The sequence below is a fragment of the Rhinolophus sinicus genome, linkage group LG09 (assembly GCF_036562045.2).
Source record: "Rhinolophus sinicus isolate RSC01 linkage group LG09, ASM3656204v1, whole genome shotgun sequence".
In the NCBI taxonomy this organism is placed as follows: domain Eukaryota; kingdom Metazoa; phylum Chordata; class Mammalia; order Chiroptera; family Rhinolophidae; genus Rhinolophus; species Rhinolophus sinicus.
This window is the reverse complement of record NC_133758.1, coordinates 19,794,585-19,817,344: the sequence shown is the minus strand read 5'-3', so window position 1 is coordinate 19,817,344 and position 22,760 is coordinate 19,794,585. Positions and strand designations below refer to the sequence as shown.

General features: G+C 38.2%; 1 protein-coding gene across 4 annotated transcripts in view; it reads right to left on the bottom strand.

Moving 5' to 3' along the window:
- DYM (dymeclin) overlaps positions 1–22,760 on the bottom strand; it is a 269,770-nt gene that overhangs the window by 191,013 nt on the left and 55,997 nt on the right. For all 4 annotated transcript variants that reach the window (XM_019721433.2, XM_074340000.1, XM_019721409.2 and 1 more), the window contains exons 6-8: positions 20,058–20,130; positions 5,407–5,532; positions 3,921–4,063 (exon numbers count right to left, since the gene is read on the bottom strand). In XM_019721433.2, coding sequence (XP_019576992.1) covers positions 3,921–4,063; positions 5,407–5,532; positions 20,058–20,130 — 342 coding nt within the window. The remainder of the gene's footprint in view (positions 1–3,920; positions 4,064–5,406; positions 5,533–20,057; positions 20,131–22,760) is intronic.

Sequence of the window (22,760 nt, the reverse complement as noted above, 5' to 3'; positions counted from 1 at the left end):
AAAAAAATTGTGTGTGTGCATGAAAAATGATAAAGAGAGAGGAAAGGCGAGAATACAAATATAAAACAAATGGGATAAAATATTTACAAATCATCTAGATAAAGATATATAGATATTTTTATAATACGTATTTTTATTTGTGGAACTTTTCTATGTATGAACTTTATTTCCAAATAAAGTTTTTTAAAAAGAGGAGGAGGGAGATAAATGGAAAAATAATTAGCAAAATGTTGATCATTCCTGAAGATGGGCTGAGGGTAGATAGGAGTTCATTCTACATCCTCTTTACTTTTGTACATCTTTGTAATTTTCCATAATAAAATGTTAGAAAAGAAAAATAAAGAATAGATAAAAATCATGTATGTAAAGTAGCTATTAAAATGTCTGGCAAACAGAAGGCATTCAATAAATGATAGCCATGTTTTTAGAAATGCATTCACATCTACCTTGAGTGCAGACAAGTATTAGCTTTTGGTATTTATTACATATAACAAGTATTTATTGACAGTCCACAGATGTAAGGTACTTGGCTGGATACTGCAGTGAACACCCTCACAAAAGTCAAGAAGCAGTTTACACACTTAAGAGTCAGGTGGTGATAATGAAAGACATGACAGCAAAGTTCACAAGTCAAAGGAACTAAGCTCAAGTACAAACCGACATCACCTATGTGATCTTACACAGGTAATTTAGTAACTAGGAACATCTCTGCATCTATCCATTAAAAAGTAAAAGCATCTGGGCCAGCACGGTGCATCAGGCAGTTGGAGCTCCATGCTCCTAACTCTGAAGGCTGCCGGTTCGATTCCCACATGGGCCAGTGGGCTCTCAACCACAAGGCTGCCGGTTCAATTTCCTTGAGTACTGCAGGGGATGGTGGGCTCCGCCCCCTGCAACTAAGATTGAACACAGCACCTTGAGCTGAGCTGCCTCCTGGATGGCTCAGTTGGTTGGAGCACGTCCTCTCAACCACAAGGTTGCCGGTTCGACTCCCGCAAGGGATGGTGGGCTGCGTCCCCTACAACTAGCAACAGCAACTGGACCTGGACCTGAGCTGCACCCTCCACAACTAAGACAGAAAGGACAACAATTTGACTTGGAAGAAAGTCCTGGAAGTACACACTGTTTTCCAATAAAAAGTCCTGTTCCCCTTCCCCAATAAAATCTTAAAAAAAAAAAAAAAAAAAAAAGTAACTGCAGTTTAAAAAAAAAAAAGTAAAAGCATCTATTTCACAAGGTTGCTATGAGAATACAGTGAGATACACAAAAAGTTGCTCTGTAAACTCAGAAGTGTTACAGTCATGCTAGCTCTCATTGTCTTGTATGTAGAGCCAACATAGGGGGACTGATGCTTCTACACAGTAATCATAACACACGGCAGAGTAAGTACCAAAGGAAAAGATCACATCTTGCTAGGAGAGAGAAAATAAGTCTTTGCGGAGAAGGTGCTACTTGAAATGGACCTTAATGGATGGATGTGCAGAAATCAAAGTCAGAGAGGGGAGGAAATAGGACTCTAGGTTAAAGAGATACCCAAGCACAGGCATGAAAAAGAGTGTAAGGCATGCAAGATGAAACAGAGTTTTTGCTGGAGTCTGGGAAACAATTAATAGAACAACTAGAAATAACCTGAAAAATTGAGAATAAACTGGAGAAGGCCTTGCCTAACTCCTGTGAGGGCCCAGCCACGTGGACCCAGTTCTCGCACAGGATTCTCCTCTTCCCCTGCCAGTGTCAACTAAACGTCACTATTCAAAGCGATGAAACTTTCCAAAATAAGGCATGCTGTTTCAAAGGAAATAATTTCAGCAAAACATTACAATACACATAACGCTATGCAAGGAAATACTTTCTATGTCCAGGAATAATTCAATCCCAAGGAAAATGAATATAATCCAAAAGAGTTTATAATTTGTATCTAGCTTTGAAACATGATTTCTTTTCAGTGGGGAACTTCCAAATCACATTTTCTCAACCCAATATTAAAGTAAGAAAATTCCTTAACTACCAAGCAAAAGATCATCAAAGGTGATTACACAACTAAAGTCAAATTTTCTGTCAATTTGATTGATTTTCCTGGAATGTGGCTTAATTCAAAATTACATACTGGGATAAACTTTACATTTTACTTAGCCCACAATACATAGCTGCACTTTTCAGGAAAATGTCCTTTTGTTGTTTCTATAATCCTTAGAATCACATAATGTGAAATAATGAATAATTATTCCATCGTAACATACTTTTACATGAATAATTTTGTAAAGATTTAGGAAGAAAGCTGTATAAAATGTCTTTTGACTAGCACACTAAAAAATCATTAAGTCTATTTTAATGCCTCTAACTGAATATTAAATTTTTAAATAGTGGGGCAAAAGACCATAGAATCATTGAAAGTTATACGGAAATAACCTCAGAGATCATCTATCCCAACCTTCTCATTCAGAAGACAAGGAACCTGGGCGGTAGGAAAAGTAAGGGACTTCCTTCCAACATACTGCTAACTATGTGGGAGAGGATCTAAAATTCAGATGTTAAGTTTTTGGCACCTGGTACTTATGTGATGACACCACATGCCATCCTGGACTTCATTCTGATGACACATAACTGCACGAAAAACCAAACACAAATCTATGTTTTCTTAAAAAAGAAAACTACTGCAGAGTTTTGCCATTGTGTTGAAGAAAGCAGTTAATGAACTTATTTCCTCCCAGAAATCTCCAAACACACTGAAGTGTTACAAAATGCTCAGCTTTTAAATACCTATGCCAGTTTAATGATCAAGAAAAGAAAACACTAATGGATTAATGAAGCTTCCCACGGGACACAAGAAGTCATTCTTGTGCTGCCGTCAGAGGCCATGAATGAGCAAGCTGAGTACAGCCTCCACATCTGAAACATGAGGGTAATGGGTAAAGTAACTCGGAGAACGGACCTCTGCGGGTCTGGTATTTGGTGGCCTGCTCAGCACCAGAGACCAAGCCATGAGTGATCACAAATGTAATTCAACTCAGAATATTAAAAGAAACCAAATGAAGGCAAATTTAGAAAGCTTGGTTCACAGATCAATTCCTAAAGTCAACAGAGAGGTTGCCAAGACTCATTAATAAGTTATCACACAGTGCTACATTTTCGTATTAAACTGATGTTCCTCCCTGAGGGTGGACAGGATGCTACAGCCACAATTCAGCTGTCGAACTCAACTCCATTTAAAACGCCTTCAAGCAGCTGAACTCTGCCCTATGTAATTAAGTAGACCGTAGGCTGTACTGCTGGTTTAGCAAGCGCACCCGTGCAGACCTTACAGCTACCAGAGTGTCAGTCTAGTTTGTGCTTCTCCTTCGGAATAAAGCAAAAATTCAGTTCCAACCACTCGGGACCAGGTCCTGTCTTTAGGTCTGAACACAGTGAAGCAGAAATGAGGCTTTATTTACCGTACAGTGGGAAAGGATTTGGTCACCTAACAAAATTTGCTTCCCGTCTAATAAAACTCACCTTTGTGCCATTTCTGAATTTATAACAAAACGCTTCAAAATATACTAATTTGTCATTAACAAATGAAACACTGAGTATAATAAAAAAAAAACTATACCCAATTAGTCACATAAAATCCTAACCAATAAAATAGAATGATTTCCTCATGAAACACAACAGTAAAAAGTTTCCAAGAGCTTAACTGTATTCATATTGTACAGCTAGAACTCATGCTTATTTATTTATAATCATTCTTCTTGAAAATGGTGTATTTTCGGTCAACCATCTATTCATTACCTGCACACATTTCACTGCAGAAATCGCTGCACCAAATGCAAACATTAGTATGTTAAATTACTTTGAGTATCTCACAGCTGGCCAGCTGTACAGATGCAATGTTAGCAGTGGGAGCCAAGGGAACAGAATCCCTTATGTCGGGGAAGGCTTACTTGCTACTCCAGATGCAAGTCCGTACAGCAGTCCTCCCCCCTCCGACTGCTGAGAGAAAACATGCGCTCCTGGCGGAGGTGGCTTTTCTTGTCTGATGAAGTTATATAACAAGGTTTTCACCAGTTTGCTGGTGTATGGAAGACTACACAAAAAGGAAAAAGAAGAAAATCAAACTCATGCTCATGGAAGTCACCTGATTTTGTATAATGACACATATAATCTATATAACCTACTAATATAAAGGGATTAGCACAATTAAAAGAAATGGAGCATCATGGCGTAGTGAAGGCCATGGGGTTTGAGCTCAGACTTGAGGCTTAATTCTGACCTTCCTCCTTCCTATGCCATAAGGTATTGGTCAACTCTTGAACTTCAGTTATCTTATGTGTAATCTGTACAACAAGTGAGATGTTGTCCATTCAGTGTATAATACAGTACCTGGCACTTGAAAGGAGGCAGTAACACAGAATAAGCAGAGAAAATCAAGAACTACAAAGCAATAATATAAAAACTATACTTTTTAAGTATGACATTATTCAACATATGCATGCATACAAAAAAATACATCTGTATGTACATTGATTTTTTTAAATGTTAATACTTTTTGCTTTTAAGTAACGGGATAAAGAGAAGGGAGAGAAAACAGGTGAAAAAAGATATGTGTCTACAAACTGAAGATAGATTAGGTCCTGCAACCTAGAGAAAACTTTTTTAATAGACTCTTGAACCAAAGCTCAGGTCCTTTCCCTATTATAAGTGAAGGTGCCATGGAGATAACCAAGGTAGTAAGAAGCATGTGACAAAGACAAAGCTCCCAACTCCTTGAGAACTTTAATCAAAACTACTTTGTCTTTGTTTTACATTCTAAAATTCTGTGAAGACTGTGTCACTAGAAGTTATGGGTGTGTGTGAGTGTGTGTGTGTATTTAATATTTACCTATTCCCATCCCCACCCACAGGACAGTGTAAGCTTCTGCTCAGGAGCAGAGACGCATCCTAACACATGCCTGCCACATGGTTAGCACACAATAAAGATTTGTTGACTAAATGAGAGTGGGAATAGTCAGTAAAGAGACTGTTGAAGTAATCCAAACACATGGTAACAGGGCACAGATTACAGTAGTTTAAGTGGGACTGGGGAGAAGGAGAAGGTATAAAAAAATAATTTCAATGAACAAATATTATTGGATGACTGCTTAGACAAAGAGAATAATAAAGAAGGAAGACAAAAGATGACTTCAAAGTTTCAGTTCTACAAAGAAACCACTAGAGAAGGTAATGGAGTTGGAGAATGAACAGGGCAGGAAGGATAAATAGTTTGGGCAAAAGCAGAATTTGATTCTTCATATGTTGGGTTTGAAGTGCTGATAGAACAACCAGAGGAATGTCTGGTTGGTGACATGGAACAATACTAAGGTAACAGGACAAGACCAGAAATACAGATTTGTACAATAAGAACTAGACAAATTCAAAATAAAAACATACCATCGACCTCGCATCAAATACTTGTGACTGATGCTCTGTCGCAAAACTTCCTTGTGGAAGAGTTGGCAGGAAAGGAAAACAACCATTGTTGATATAGCTTCTACTGATATTTCATATGTAATATCTCTGGAGAAACAGGAAATAAAATAGAATAATGATCAGTTTGGAAGATTAAGGTATTGTTCTTTTCTGAACAAACTATACATTTAAAAACTCAAATCTAAATATTCAACAGGTTTGAGATTATTTAAAAAAAGACTAATATGTTTAACATAAAAATTAAGAAAACTTTCCCAGTCGTTGGCTCTTATACTTGGGTCAGGTATCCCACTACTTTCCTCTTTTCCAGTTCCCATCTCCTACAAGTCTATTAGGGTATAAGGGAAACAGTTCCCAGCAGTGCTCTGCTTTGAAGTTCCACTCTAAAGCCCTTCTGTTCATTCTTATTTAATTATAACACAGAAACAAATATTCAGATTGTATAACTGAAGAGAAATCACAGTGCAGGTAAGAAAACAATGCCTTTTCAAGTTGACAATCGCTTTACAATGAGAACATGGCATACCGTTGATCTTCCATCTCTAGTGCCCACATTCTCAAGGCCAATGCAGCATGTTCAGCACAGTATGAATAGTAAACAAATTACTACTGTTTTATTAAGCATATTTCTATTATGAAGCATGACTCTTACCCTCCCAACATCATGATCCCTTTTTAGAAACAAATCTTAGATCAAAGAAAAAGGAAATAAAACTTCAGCTGAGCAGGAGGCACAAACAGGAATAAACGCATCAAGAAATCTTCAGTTATTGCAAAAGTTTAAACACAATTATCATGGGGAATAGTTAACATGTTAGACCAGGAAAGGGGGCAACTCAACAACACAGTAAAAAGAGTAATAGTTCCAAAAGAATATCAAAATATTTTTATGGAACTGAAATATTCATGAAAAACCCAAAGAAAAATACTTACCACCTACTTAAATGAGGCCCATTAAACAAATTGAAGATGACTTGATTCTAGGACCGGGCAAGCTTAAATTCTCCCAGATATTTTAAAGAGTTATTGCTGATAGAAACATATTTTAAAAACAAAGTATACAAAAACACCACAAAATGCCCATGCAATTGATCTAACAAAGGACGCAGAGGATAACATGAATGGAACGATCTAAATTCTAAATGGATGATCTAAATTCTATTCAAATTAATCGTAAAGTCAATGCAATCATAACTAAAATTCTCACTGGATTTTTTTCAGGAACCTCATAGACTGACTCTAATATTTTTATGAAATAATAAACATACAGCTAAGTGAAACTAAAAAATGAAGAGTGAAGGTAGGGACTTTCCTTACCAGATATCGTATCATGCTATACAGCTATAGTAATAAAAACAGCATGATATTTGCACACGCACACAAAAATAAACAGACCAATGGAACTCAGTTGAGAAATGAAAGTGTTATCTCAGACCTATGTATATATGGAAACAATATATAGTAAAGCTGGATCCACAAATCAATGGAGAAAACACAGATTGTACAGAAGATGATTCTAAGAAAAACTGGCTCATTTCATTAAAAAAAAAAGATGGATCCCTATAACATATCAAAGACCTACTACAGATGAATTAAATACTTAGATATGAATGGTAAAACTAAAGTTAATAGAAGAAAATGTACAATGATACATTTGTAACATAAGCACAAGAAAGAACGTCTTAAACAAAAGCGTAACAGCACAAACTCTGAAGCCAAAAAAAAAAAAAAAAGCACTTAATTACCTCAGAATGAAGGACTGTTGCTCAACAAATGAAACCCTAACAAAGTTAACAGGCAGACGATAGACTGGAAGAAAAACAAGAAACTAACATCTAGAATATTACAAGCAACTCCTGCAAATGGCCAAGAAAAAGCTAAGAACTCCATTAGAGCAAAAGAGCAAAAGATACAGACAGTTTAAAACAATGTAATATCCCTTTACGCCCTACATGTAAAGCAGTGACAGGCATATGATGAAATACAAACCCTCATGTACTGCTGTTGGGCACATCAACCAGTGCAGTCATTACAGAGGACAACCTGTCACCCCGTATATGTACATATGCCAAAGAAACATTCACAGAAACATGTCTGAGGACTGTGGAGGACACCCTCTAAATGACCCCCAATAATCCTTGCTTCCTGATATTCGTGCCCTTGTGTAATTGTCTCCCCGTGAGTGTAGTAGGCTGGATCTAGTGACTCGCTTCTAACAAAGAAAGAGAATACAGTAAAAGTGATAAGATACCACTTCTGAGAGGAGATTAGCTTTCAAAAAGATTATGACGTGTTAGGCATGCTCTCGCTCTTCTATTTGCTTTATCTGAGGGAAGCCAGCTGCCTCACTGCGGGCTGACACACGGAGAAGTCCACCAGGCAAAGAGCTCAGGGAAGTCTCCTCCAGTCAGCAGCCAATGAGTAACTGAGGCCCGCAGTCCCACAGCCCTATGGGCATTGAATCCCACCGACAGCCAAAGGAGAAATCTGGGAAGCAGGCCCTTCCTCGTTGAGGCTTCATATGAGACCAGAGCCCCAGCCATAAGCTTAACTACAACTTCATGAGACACCTGAGTCAGAGGCACCAAGCTACACTGTCCCCAAATTCCTGATCCTAAAAACAATGTTGTTTTAAAAAGCTAAGTCTTAGGGGAATTTATTATGCAGTAATAGATACTAAATAATATGAAGACATTCATTATTTGTGGTGTGACAAAGTTGGAGACAGTCCAGGTGTCCATCTCTGAGGAACTGAGAAGCAAAATGTGGTGGAGGCCGACAGCGGAGCAGCTTTGACAGCAACACACCAGATGCTCATTTAGCATCACAGGTCACTCTTAACGACAGTTATGAGCGGAAAAAGTAAAAAACTGAAAGAGTTCTGTAACACAACTCTATTTGTATATATTAAAAATGCACGCACACGTAACATTTTGTATTTGAACACACATATATAAAAATATAGGCATTAAACATTAAAATGGCCGTTTATGGGAAAGTACCTAGTAGTACTCAACATATAGTATAGGGTATTTATCAAACATTAGTTGGAATAAATCCTCTAAAATTCTATATGTAACAAGTTTAATTTGCTAAAGTTATCTGCTTTGAGAAGCTGGATACATTTCATTAGATTTTATATTGCTGCTATTAGCAGATCGCCACAAACTTAGCAGCTTCAAACAGCACAAATTTGTTATCATACAGTTCTGCAGTTGCAGCACAGGTCTCAAGGAGTTAAAATCAAGGTGTCAGCAAACTTCTTTGCATTCTGGAGGCTCTAGGGAAGAATCCATTTCCTGCTGTTTTGGGTTGTTGGCAGGATTTAGCTCCTCCTGGCTGTAAAACCCAGGCCCCCATTTTCTTGCTGGCTGTAAGCTGAGGGTACTTTCCCAGCTTCTAGAGGTGGGGACTCATGGATTCCTTCCTCCATCTTGAAAGCCCGTAACAGTTTTGAATGACTCCTCCTGTGGCATCTCTCTGACCCACCCTTCTGGTTTCCTTTTCTACCTTTAAGGACTCAGATGATTAGACTGGGCCCACTAGGAAAATAAAGGACAATCTCCCCATCAAAAGGCCCTTAACTTTAATGACATCTACTAGTTTCCTTCTATACCTAGTTTGCGAGGTTTTTTTCATGAATGAATGTTGAATTTGGTCAAATGCTTTTTCGACGTTTACTGAGACAATCACATGGTTTCTCCCTCTTTTTTGGGAGGGTGGGGGGACATATTATATTGTGTATTATATTGCCACATAATGTGCATATTATATTGATTGATTTTCAAATGTTAACAATATTGCATTCCTGAGATAAGCCCGATTTGGTTATGATGTAATAACCTTTCCATATATTGCTGGATGCAATTTGCTAATTTTTTAAAAAAGATTTTCCTCCTCTATTCATGAGATATCAGTCTGTAATTTTGTTTTTATGTAATGCCATTGTTAGGCTTTAGCATCAGAGTTATGCTGACCTCATAAAATGAGTTATCCCATCTGCTTTTGAAACAGTTTATTGAAATATGTACTTTATGATGTAATATTGAGCAAAGACAGCAGAGTAGTATGTGCCACATGAATGAATGTCCATGAAGATGCTAATATGCAAAAAATAAACACCGTAATACTGGGAGATGAGATTATAGGTGACTATTATTTTTAATTTAAATTTTTTAAATGGGGAGGGCATTAGAAAAACAAGTGGGAGAATTATTTGCTTCAGATTGGTTGTCTCTACTGTGAAATTCCTTGGGAAAAAAAATATTACGAGAGATGGTGTGAGGATAATATCTAATCTCATTTTGGCCACATATACTTCATGTACACTTTTATGTGTTTGGATTTTTGAACAATATAAATGCATCATCTATTTAAAATTAAGTTAATCAAGAACTAAAAATAGAAGATTGTCATAAAATTAAACTCTTATTAATTAAAATCTAATGACATTGAAATAAGAGCAAACAAAAAACTGACTCTCAACCACAAGGTTGCCAGTTTGATTCCCTGAGTCGTGCAAGGGATGGTGGGCAGCGCCCCCTGCAACTAAAGATTGAACACGACACCTTGAGCTGAGCTGCCGCTGAGCTCCCAGATGGCTCAGTGGGTTGGAGGGCGTACTCTCAACCACAAAGTTACCAGTTCAACTCCCGCAGGGGATGGTGGGCTGCTGCAACTAGCAACGGCAACTGGACCTGGGGCTGAGCTGTGCCCTCCACAACTAAGACTGAAAGGACAACTTGAAGCTGAATGGCACCCTCCACAACTAAGATTGACACACTGTTCCCCTTTCCCAATAAAAACATTTAAAAAAAACACACACAAAAAAAACAAAAAACTGAGTCACACTGTGGCATGCTGTAGGTATCATCAAGCTAAAATTAGAAAACCCAGGACCTGTTCTAAGTTGCCTATTAAACTCACTCTGTTATCTTCAACAAACAACTATCTCTGGGTCCTGGTTTTCTTATTTGTAAATAAGTAAATTGGGCTAGATGATCTCTAATGTCACTCTTGCTCTAACTTTCTATAATGCTCAAAAAAAAAATGAATTCAAGGCAATGTTAGATTCCTATGAAAACAAAATTTAAAATATATTAATTGGGCTATGTTAAGTGCCAAATAATCAGGGAAAAGAGCCAGGCAGACCAATACTTGAAAGAAACCAAAATTCTACCATGCTGAGTGTGGTGGTTTCTGAAAGATGAAAAATGTTTTAAGCCAATAGATCTTTCTTGTTTTAATGTCCTTGTATAATCTTCAGAAGATTTTCATTACACAATCACCAAAACAAAGTCAAATTTAAAAAGCCAAAGTGTTGCTTTGGCTGCCATATTATCCCAAGAACTTTCCACCATCTGGCTGGAAATGTCCTAGAACAAACTACTGTTGGAGCAAGTTATTAATTTCATCTGAAGAAAAAAAAGACAGGCGCCATGACCTTGCACTGCTCTGGTAAGGCAGAGTGGAACATTTGGATAAAGACAAAAGCCTTCATGAAATGGGTGTTAGTGTTGGCTAAGTGTAAAGTCACTGAATACAGAGGGAAAAAACATCCTCCTCTGACTTACTATTGGATAAAAAACTCAACGGTACTGTAAATGGAACATAAGTTTAACAAAAACAACTCTGACAAGTTCAAAGGATTAAGACCAAGATTTAAAAATATCAATGTCATGCCAACATGGAGAGTCTAAAAGTAAAATACAAGGAGAAACTAAAAAGTGGTAAAGTGCAGTGTATTACAGATACTGTCACTAGTCGTGATGACTAGTTTTAAAAGTAAAAAAAATAGAAGTTAAGACATGGTACCAATACCCTCATTTATGATATCTTAACAGTGGAACAGAAAGTGCCTGGAGTTAGGAGTCAAAAAATATGGATTCTAGCCTCAGAACTGTCACTTGTTCCCTTTATCAGGTACCTTACCTGTCATTTTCATCATTTGTAAAAATTAAGGGGGTGGATGAAATAAACTCAAATATCCATTCCATGTTTTCATGGTTTCTCAAAGAACTAATATTATATATGCAACAACTCATCAAATGTATAAAATATAGCCACATATCTTCTTGAAATGAAGTTCAACAACCAAAAACAGCTTTTAAAAATATCCTAAAAAAATCAAAAGTTAACATGGATTGATAAGATGGATACATAATAATAAAGCAAATATATCAAAACAGTTACGTAATTATACCAACTTAAAATGTTGCGTTTATACAACAAGGAGCAATGAGTGAAAAAAAGCTTTTAGGAATTAAAAATGATTGCTAAACCTTCATCAAAAGTTAGCAACAGCTTTTAAATATGTCGGGAGATGTTCAGCTTCACTTGTAAAGAGAAAATGCATGTAAGAATCACAATATGATTTCCACTTTTAACTTACAAAAATATCTTATACAATATTGGCAAGGCTCTGTAAAATGGTTATGGTGGGACAATAATTAGTATAATCCCTGTAGGGGGCACCTTTTTAAACCAAAGTTATCATATTTTTATCAAATTTTAAATGTACACACTTAATTTCAACTCTAAGATTTATATGAAGGCTATACCTATATATATGCATAAAGTGAATTTATGTGCATGCAGTTCATCCAGACAATGGAATATTACTTGGTGCTAAAAAGAAATGAACTATTACATTTTGGACTCTCTGCTTAATTAAAAAAAAAAATACAGTCATGCAACACTTAACAACGGTGATAGGTTCTGAGAAATGCCTTGTTATGATGTACAAACACCATAGAATATACTTACACAAACACAGATGGTATAGCCTACTACTATAATTGTATGTGCTATACTTTATGACGGGCAGCGCAGTAGGTTTTTTAACACTAGCATCACCACAAATGCGAGTAACTGTGATATGATGGCTAAGCTGTCACTAAGCGACAGGAAGTTTTCAGTTCCATTATAATCTTATGGGAGCACCACTGTGTATGTGGTCGGCTGGTTGACAGAAACATCGTTATGTGGCACATGACCGGATATATATATATATCCACATTAAAAATAAATAAATGTGCTATTAAGCCATGAGCATGGAGGAATCTTAAATGAATGTATATTTATTACTAAATGAAGGAAGCCAATCTGAAAAGGCTACATACTATATGATTGCAACTAAATGACATTCTGGAAAAGGCAAAACTATGGAGGCAGTGAAAGGATCAGTGGTGGCCAGGAGTTAGGGGCACACGGGAGGGATAAACAAGCAGAGTGCAGGGGATTTTTAGTGCAGTGAAGCCACTCTTATGATACTATAATGGTAGATACACGTCATTATACATTTGTCACACCCAGAGAATGTACACCACCAAGAGTGAGCCCTAATGTACACGATGACTTTGGGGGATAACGACATGTCAGTGTAGGTTCATTAATGGCCCACTCTGGTGTAGGATGTTTGTCGTGGGGGAGGCAGTGCATGTGTGGGGGCAAAGGTATATGGGAAATCTCTGTCGTTTCTGCTCAATTTTGCTGTGAACCCAAAACTGCTCTGAAAAATAAAGCCTACTAATTTAAAAATATAATGTTTTATTTTTTTGAAATATAAAGGTAGGACAAAGGTAAAGGTTTATATAAGCCACCAGAATAGCTAAGAATTAAAAATGATTGTCTCTGGGGAGGAAAGGAATAAAAGAGATTTTTTTCTCAAACCATGTGCATACATATATTAATAATTTAAAATAATTGCATCAGCATCAATGACTAGTATTAAATATCTAAGTGTAATGTAATCTGGATTATGCCTGAAAAGAAATTACTTTGCAAATAATTAATTTATATAGGTGGGACAAAAAAATAAAAAGTAAAAAACTAAGTGTTGCTAGAATTAAAATGTGTGGTTATTAATATCAAACCACCGCATTCATATTTTGTTATACGTGTATTAACAACAGCAAAAGAAATTAACAAAAGCATTCTGTACCAGTCTTGATTTTTAAAAGTAAAAAATTATTTGAAGGAGGAGAGCCATCGTTTTGGGGGGGCTGAGCTACCTAAGAATCCTGCAAACTGACCTTAGGAAAGTCATTTCCCTTCTCTCTACTTCAGTGACATCACATATAAAATGAAAGGGCTAGGATACGTTTTTAAAAGGCTTTATTCTAGTTCTAAAAATCCAGTGATTATATGACTCTAAATACATAGCCCATAACTTGTCAGGAAATGTGCGTATGCATGCAAATAACAGCCAGGACTCGGGACTCTGCTTTTGCTGCTGCTAATCTTTCACACCTAATGCCAGGCGAGGACCTGTCCTCCCAAACAGCCAGACAAACTCCTCCAAGCAGCTTGACGCAACAGAAACTGGCTTCAGTTCCCGCACAGATTATTCAGCCTTGTGCTTTTGAATCTCAGACACCCTGTATCCTACGACCACTATACTTGTTAATGACCAAGTGCTACCACTTTTTCTTGAGAAGTTTAAAAGATCAAAATTAACTCAGAGGCAAATAAATCCAACGTTATTCTTGAGTGTTTAGTATGTGGAAGACAATGTACTTTTATAATCATAAAGCATTTTCAAGTGCATTACTTTGGTCGTCAACACAACCCCCAGCAACAAAGCAGCAGGGAGAGCACTAGACAGACCTCATTCCCGGATGAGCTGCTCCCTCTCAGCGGCTGGCCCCTCTACTGCAATTAAGGACATGGCGTATTAAACTATCAACTTGCCTAGCTGTTGCTTCAATAGCTATGTGAGTTGGTCTCCAAAGTAATACGCTTCGATTTCCATATCTAAAATATTAAATAACTGAACTCTCAATGTCTTCAAATGTCTTTTTCAAGTGACGATCCCTGATCTATTAACCCCATTTTACAATGACAGAACGGAAACCTGGAGGGCCATTGCTGGTTAGTGGTAGAGCCTAGGATTCAAACTCTCCCCTCTGGGTCAAATCAGTGGTGTTTCTTTGCACTACAGCATATACCCTCTACTTCCTGGCAATAGCCAGTTAAGCATTTATGAACAATCTGAGCACATGTCTTGTAAAATAAACATTATTTGTGGTATTGGGTATATTTTGCTTGGATTTCCTCAATAAACCAGGTTAAGGTTTACACATTAAAATTTTTTTAACTGGGATTTTTCCCCCTGAGCCACCAGAAATCCATTTTCAAGCTGAAAAGCTATTGTGAACTTAATATACAATAGTATTGGTATATGAAAACACTATCATCTTTAATTCAGTGCTTGTAACGTCATAAATACCGAATTCCACCAGAAAGCTATATTAGGTGTTTACCTTACAGCACCTAAAACTTAAATGCTGACTTACTGTAGCCACCCAGCCTGTTGAGGCTGAATTTGGCATTTTCCCCAGGTAGGCCCTTCATGCCAACCATGGGTCTCTCCAGTTCCTTCACTCCCTTCCAACAACTCGTAGACTTCATAAGGAAACTGTTTATGGTGCTTCAGGTTCTTGAACCACCTACTCGCTGTTAGCACCACAAGTTTTCAATACTCAGATTTTCCACATTATATCATCTAAGCCAATACCATTAATCTAAGGGTTGAACCAATATGCATTTGATATCATTTTATTATATTTCAAAAATTCTGTGGACAAAGTGAATTTTATAAAGATTCATAATCAGTTTCATCTCTCCCCACATACTTCTAAAATGGATTTTAGAGAAATCACTCTAAAAAATACATTGTTCTTTTATATCCTAATAAACAGAGAACCCTAACATAACCAAATGTTTAGTCCTGCTAACATTCAAGTCTTGACTCCATCAAACAACAGAAGAATAGCTGCTGCACCCCTGATCTCCCACAAACCTCTGCTCCAAACACATTATTCACACCCAAGAGGAGCCTAACCATCTCCTTTCTGCCTCCGCAGCGACCTAGACACTGCCAGTCACTACAGCTCGAAACGACTGTAGCATCCATCACCTCTTCCTCTTACTGGGCTACCTTTCTATGCATCTGTCCATCCCTAAGCTCAAAAGTCACTCCTTTCTTTGCCCAGGGCCTAGTGCGGTACAGACAGATAGTATATTCACAATGTATGTTTTTGAGGATGAACTCAATGAAAAAAGAAATTATTATACTGTGAAGGGATAATCTGGGGGGGTGGGGAGGGAACTACTGAGATATAAGCCAATTGTCCCTAAACTAAATGATCCCAGACTAGTCAGTATTTATAACTAATTAATCTACCATTTCCTTAAACATTGTCAGATGTTATTTCTCAAGTGTCTCAGCTTCTAGCAGCCCCTTTCTACTACCAATGTGTATAAGACACTGAGTTTTTATAAGATAACGCACCAACTGCAAAGGGCTTTGGGCCGTTACACTTGTAATGGAATATGCCTTAGCACAATGCTTAGTTTCCACATGGACTAGATGCTGGGAAACAAACAAGCAAAATGCTTTAAGCCTACTCATTTATTGATTCATCAAAATTGTTCTGACAGTCTACCATGTGCCTGGCTAACCTGAGTACTAGGGATACAGCAATGAGCAAAACAAATGCTGGCACAAGAAGAATCTCTGTTTTCATGGAGCTCTCGTTCTAATTTTATTTGAGAAATACAAGTGAAAGAAATAACAGATAATATGAAAAGCAGAGATAAGTATTCAGACAAAAAATATAAAGCATGATAAAAGGACAGAGAATAAGAGGGGTGTTACATTAGGGTCAGAGCAGCTGTGTCTAAGAAGCAGACCCTTGAGCAAAAGGAAGCGTAAAGGAGGTCAAGATATGAGCCACGTAGATATCCGAGGGGCAGACAGTCAAGGGAGAAGAAGAAGAAAGGGCAAGGCCTTGGAGGCAGGCGTGGATTGGCAGGTTCCCAATGAGCATGGGCACCAGCATGGCTGAAGCAGAATGAGTGGCATGGACGAGGTCAGCAGACAACATCAGATACCCCCCTACTTGAGAAGCAGACAAAGTCCCACTATACAGATAGACACACACGTCCTGAAAAAGGCAGTGAAGACAACTGATTATGAATAGCTCATCTTTACCAGTATGTACTGTAACTTATGAAAAAACGAGATAAGGTTTCTTAAATTATAATGTAAAAATTCTGCAAATCAGGGACGGGCTGAGAATTCAGCAGCCTGTCTCCAGTGAGCTCACAGGTTGATAAAGAAGAAGAACACACAAATGCACCTCCGGGGAAGAGGCCGTATGTCCAGCCTGGGGTCGACAGAAAGGCCCATCCCGAGCAGACCTCACAGGGACCCATCCAGAATGGTGGCACTAGAGAAAGGCAGGGCCTGTTCTTGACAGTGGCGTCACCATGTACAGCTAACAGTGATAGCTTTGACAAAACTACAGCAACAAAAACAGATAAAAAGACTGAAAAGGAATGAAATCCAGTTCAAGCCCTCAAAATAATTTCATAATAAAAAAGCATCGCAAGCAGCCCTCAAAACATAAATTTGGGGCCCATACAACATGACTGCTTCTGCCGCTAGGACCCCACTTAAACTCCAACACTGGGTTGAGTTTCAACTCAACCCAGTCAGTAACACTGTAAGAAGGAACCAAGACACTCACCAACTCTCAGTATTATACTTTCAACTCTGGCCTGCCAACCATGTTCTTCCCATTACTCTCTGTATTAGTGTCTTAAGGAACATGCCTTTATCTTACTTTATTCCTTTTCCACTCATTTCCCTGAGATCAAGGAGAAGGTATAGTAATTAAAGACAAGGCTTTACTTTTGGATGACATTTCAGTTCTAGTTGGATCAAGCCAATCTACACTGAAAAATGTCAAGTCATGAGCCCACGCATGACTTAATCTTTACTTTAAATTTATGAATGCTGAGAGGTATGGGGTTAAGGAAGGATTCCTGGAAGATGTGCATTTTTAATCTGACTGAAAATTAACACCTCAGAGAACTAATATTTTCATCAAGAAATCCAAACTGAGAAGCCGTATCTATCCACTAACTACTTAACAGTCAATTTTCATTACAAATAATTCCTACAAATTCTGGAAGTTTATCTAAACTACCGCAGAGATCCTGTTCTCTTAATCATAAAGTATCATTTAAAACTTAGTTTAGAGATCTCTAAATATCTACCTATGTTCTCGGTAATCACTTGCTTTCAATATTAACAGAATGATTTCGCAGTCTCTTAAGAAATGTGTAAGCTAGTTTGGAATTACCTTCGGTGGCCATTAAAATTAGATTCCTCTTGCTGTTCTCCTGCTAATGCAGCACTGGCATGGCAATGTCCAGGTGAACGTTTACAGCGAGACTGAGGGAGCCCAGGTGTGAGAGCATCCCGGCTTCCATATGTCAATATCCCTCCTTACATTATAAGCTGATCCATAACCCTGCACTACAGTTACAGTAGATGAAACATTGAAAGAGTAGTTTGGTTTCACATGGAAACGGTTACCAAGACAAACCTTCTTGCAGGATGGGCTTCCAAGAATATTAAATCATAAGAAATTGTTTCAGCAGCTGGGTAAAGCTGAGTGTACATAATACAAGACATCTGGTTGTCTGTGCATTTTCAGTTCATTTAAAAAGTATAAACACATTAAAACACTGAAATGTCTGATATATTACAACACTGTCTGCTTGCTCCCCAAGAGTGTTTAGTGGCTGGTCTAAGTCATTGTACTCAGGGCTTACATACTAGCTAAAGGGATTTATAATTTCAATCTCCCTTAAATTCACTAAGACATTTTATCAACAAAGGGGGTGGGAAGTACTCATTTAGGAAATATACTGAATTGCTGGTATTTGTAAGGACATAATGCAATGGGAGTCGTGCTATTTTTAAAGTTAAATCAGAAACACACGAAGCATCGTACATACTACAACAAGTAACTGGCAAACAACGTATGTGCTCCCCTCCGCATCTGACCCTATGCAACAGAAACCTAGCCACAGCGGCTTAACCAAAATAAGGGTTAATTTTTTTCAAGTAAGAAGAAATCCAAAGATGGCCTATGTGTTGCCTCCACATTCCAGGAAGGAAGAGGAGAAGGACAAAGAGCAAAAAGCTGAAGGTACATATGTACGACCTCTGCTTACATATAATTGGCCCAAGCTAAGCCACAGGGCCACATTTCAGGCACATTCAGTTCCCAAGTTCCCTGAAAACTAAGCTGGGCACATACTGCCCCCCACCCTCCAAACAATATCGGAGATCTGGTGAGAAGGAAGGTGAGAAAGCATGTCAGGCATGCTAACAGCTGTGCCTGTCAGAGGAGTCCCACTTGCACAGGACACTGTCCCCTGTGTCCTTCTCTATTAGTGACTCCTCCGTTGCCTCAGTACCTTCCAGGCTGCACGTCACTAGTCCAAATCACAACAGGGTTTTGTGGTTCTCATTTCTAAATCTGTATTATAATTCTGGATGCTGCACTTACATAACAGAGGCCAGGAGCCCATTTTCTCACAAATTCCTGTCTTTCCTTTTCAACCACAGGCAAATAGTACATTGCCAACAATACCCGTATGTAGACTGAGATTCTATGATGATAAAAATCTACTTCTTTACTTAAAAAAATAATTCCTTTAAAATATGCATTCTTAACAGGGATGATATCACTCCCAAGAGGGTGAAATCTGGTTCTTTGAGGTGAAAAACTTCATAGATATTACACTGATTTGTGGCCCTCCAGGGCTACAGTACATAAACATATTCAGTGTATCGGGGTATTCAGATTTCATTAGGGGGGAGAGGCAATTAAGAAAAAAATGCTTCAAGGGAGCCCTCAGAGAGAAAATTTAAAGGAAGGAAAAAAAAAGGTTGAGAGTAACTGCTTTAAAAGTTACAGACATTTTGAATCACGCTGGAATTGCATTCGATTGCAGTGACAGAAATCCAGTTGCAGTAGCATAAACAAGTAAGAGTCTCTTTTTCCTCACACAAGAAGTCCAGGGGACGACATGGGGAGGAGGGAGGGGAGTTGATGACTTTGGTTCAGCAGCTCAATGGCATCAAAGCAGAATTTTCTGAGTCTCTTGGCTCATGGTGCCAACATGGCCACACAGCTCAAAAGACTCTGTCCTCATTCCAGACAGCAAGAAAGAGAGCTGTCAGGAACAAAAAGATAGGCCACCTAGCCAAGTGAGGTCCCCTTAAAGAGTTTTACTCAAAAATTTAATTAGAGAACGTCCCCCTCCATCTCACCGACCACATCTAGCTTCAAAGGTGGAAATGAAAATCTGACCTCTCCAAAAATGGCCAGAGATAAAACCAGGAGGTAAGGAAGAGGGGTGGGGTGGGAAATAATGGGTGAACAACTAGCGGTGTCTACCACATATGAATTAGATTCAAATTACTTTTCTCTTAAATCCTTGTTTACAGAGCTCTATAAGATCTCTCATTACAGAGATTAATCTAATTCTGTGCCTACCACATGCTTAATATTGCTAAAGAGTTTGGTTATTTTCCCCCTAACAACAACTTCAAGTTCTTGTTTTGATGATGAATAGTCAGAATTGAAATATTATTAGGCAAGAGAGATAAAAGAACTCCACGAATGCACAACCTTTCAAAGGCGCACATGAAAGTGCTACACCAGGACCCACGAACTCTTCAACATGATCAATGACCATCTTCAATGTACAAAGATAAAACAAACCCTGGTGCAGCCAGAACTTACAGGAGTGGAATATCGGTGATTAACTGCATCAAACAGCAGACTAATTCTTCCAAAAGATCTTCTGAGTCACAACCTGGTAAGACACATAAAAAGTTTGTTAACAAAGAATAAAACAGAATGGAGCTGTTTAGAAGTTCAGTTTTCATTCCTCATGAAAATAAGAACAGTAATTATTACATAAACTCAGACATTACTTACTGTTGACCTGTGAATAAAATACAAATCGTGAGCAAGTTAGCATCTATTCTGATCTTCATCTAGTAGAGGAATTCTGGACATCAGTCTTAAATATATAGCTTTTATGGCTTAAAGGTGTCTTATAACTCCTGTAGGCCAGTTGTTTTCAAATTTTTTATACTGCACTATGTTTTTTTCAAATGAAATGTTATATTAAAGTCAAATATATAAAATACATAAAAAATCAAGCTGCTCTAGCCACTTTGTCTGAATTAGGAGTAGAGTTCCATCTTCCCTCCCCCGCTATAAATAAATACCTGACCTTGTCATTGACCTTCTTGTTAGGCCTCTAAGAACGCTTTCTGAACCTGTGGGGGCTCCACAGACCACAGACGGAAACCGAGTCAGAGGTCCAACACCTCTTTTACAGACAACAATCCAAAGGTAAATGGATTTCCCAAGTCACAGAGGACGTAAGTGGCCAAGGTGGGCTGCAGATCACCATCCCCACGGAAACGCTCCTCTGTCCCAAACTGCTCTAAGCGACCTTCGAATTTCCAAAGACCATCAATATCTTCTGTGACTTCTGGATTTGAACACTACTGACACCTACTCCATGAAATTCTTTCTTCCTTCAGTTCCTATGACACTTTATGTCTAACCTAGTTTTCCTTCTATTCATTCCCAGCACCCACTTCCTCAGAAGACCTTTCAAACTATCATCATCCCCAGAGTTCCACATCGGCCTTCTTCTCTTCTCCTCACTCCCTATGTTCTCCTTTATCAATCCTCCCTTATATGCCGGTGATTCCTAAATCTACAGTTTTCCTTGGCCTCTCCACTGAACTTCCTATCTGTATATCCGATTGCCTGCTGGCCATCTCCACCTACATACATCACCAGTACTCAAACTCAACATGTTCAAAACTGAACTCATCTTTCCCAACACTTCAAATCCACTTACATTTTCTTCAGTCTCCTACTTGGTGATCGCACCAGTTATCCCAAACCCAAACCACAGGCTAGTGCTCTGTCATTCATCTTTTTATAACCAGTCAATCCCAAGGTCCTCTCAATTACACAGTCATCTCTCTGTTACTTCCTCTTTGCTGCATGCCCAGTCATGCCTTTGTTCATTACGTTTTATCACCTCAGCTCAGTTAAATGAGTTTACTAAATTAACACTTACTCCTGAACTTCTTTGAACCTGCCCACTAGTATTCCTACCTCCAATTTTACTCCTCCCCAGTCCCAACTCCAGATTGCTGTCAGGGAGACTGAACTAAATTCCATCCTTTCACTTTCCTGGCTTAGATCTTTTCAATTACTATGTATCAGAAAAAAACTCCAAGCTCCAAAGGACAGTATGCCAGACCCTTCGAGATACACGCCCTGCATCCCTTTCTACCTTCATCTCTCACCATTACTCCCTTCATAATTTATATCCCAGCAATACCAAGCTACCTGATACATGCCATTTTGTGCCTCCTCAAAAACATTCTCTCTGCCTGGAACACCATCTGATGATAAAAACCTAATTTCTTAAAAAGCCAGTCTTTATCGATCTTAACCATCCTCAGTCTTCACCCCCTCCGGAAAACCCAACACTCTTGCCTCACCCTGACTAAAAATAATCATGCAGACCGCATGTATGCCTTGTGCATATGTCTTTTACTCCATATACTGGTTACGGTATATCATAATTTCTCTCTGTATGTAAGCAGGCCCCTATTGGACTCTCTATTTCCCCAGGATGATGACTGATCAAGAGCTTGACACATGATGCACACCCAATACATGTTTGCTGAACTGAACCCAAGTGTCTAAGTACAAATCTAATGGCTATTTTCAAAGTATCAAAGCACTTGGAGCCTCAAAAAAAGTTTAGCAATTTTTTTAGACCATCGTATCACCTTATAGTCAAAAATTATGAAGAAATTCCTTCCTTCCTTGCCATAAATAGCACTGGCATAGTAACCCTCTGAGAGGTGAGTGCCAAGCTTAAAGAGAATATTAAATCCTGATGAATACACCAATCGGTGCTAAAAAGGATACACAGCAAGAATCAAGTTCAATAAGCACATTAAATCTCACTCTAAAAGAGAGAGGCTTAGCTCAACTAGTAAAGAAAGTAAAATAAGTAACATTTGTCTCTGAGGCTGCACCATAGAAGTAGATCTAAAATCCTTCTCATCACCAAAGCTGTCCAACATAACCTACGTGAGTTAACACCCTATTCCAACAATCTGATTTGTTGGCATATAATATATATTCAGTATAGCCTTGGCTCATCCTACAGAATGTAGTGACCCAGACCCCAGTAAGAACATTTATAATCACTCACTTAAAAAAACACAAAAAACAATAAAAATAATAGTAATAAAAAAATTAAAAAATAAAATCATTCACTGATTCCCTAAAAAACATTTCAGACCAAATGAGTTGGCCAATTAAAAAACACACCCCTGTTCAGCTAAGTAGCTAGCACAGTGTTTTAATTACAGAAGGTGAAGGAACAAGCACTCA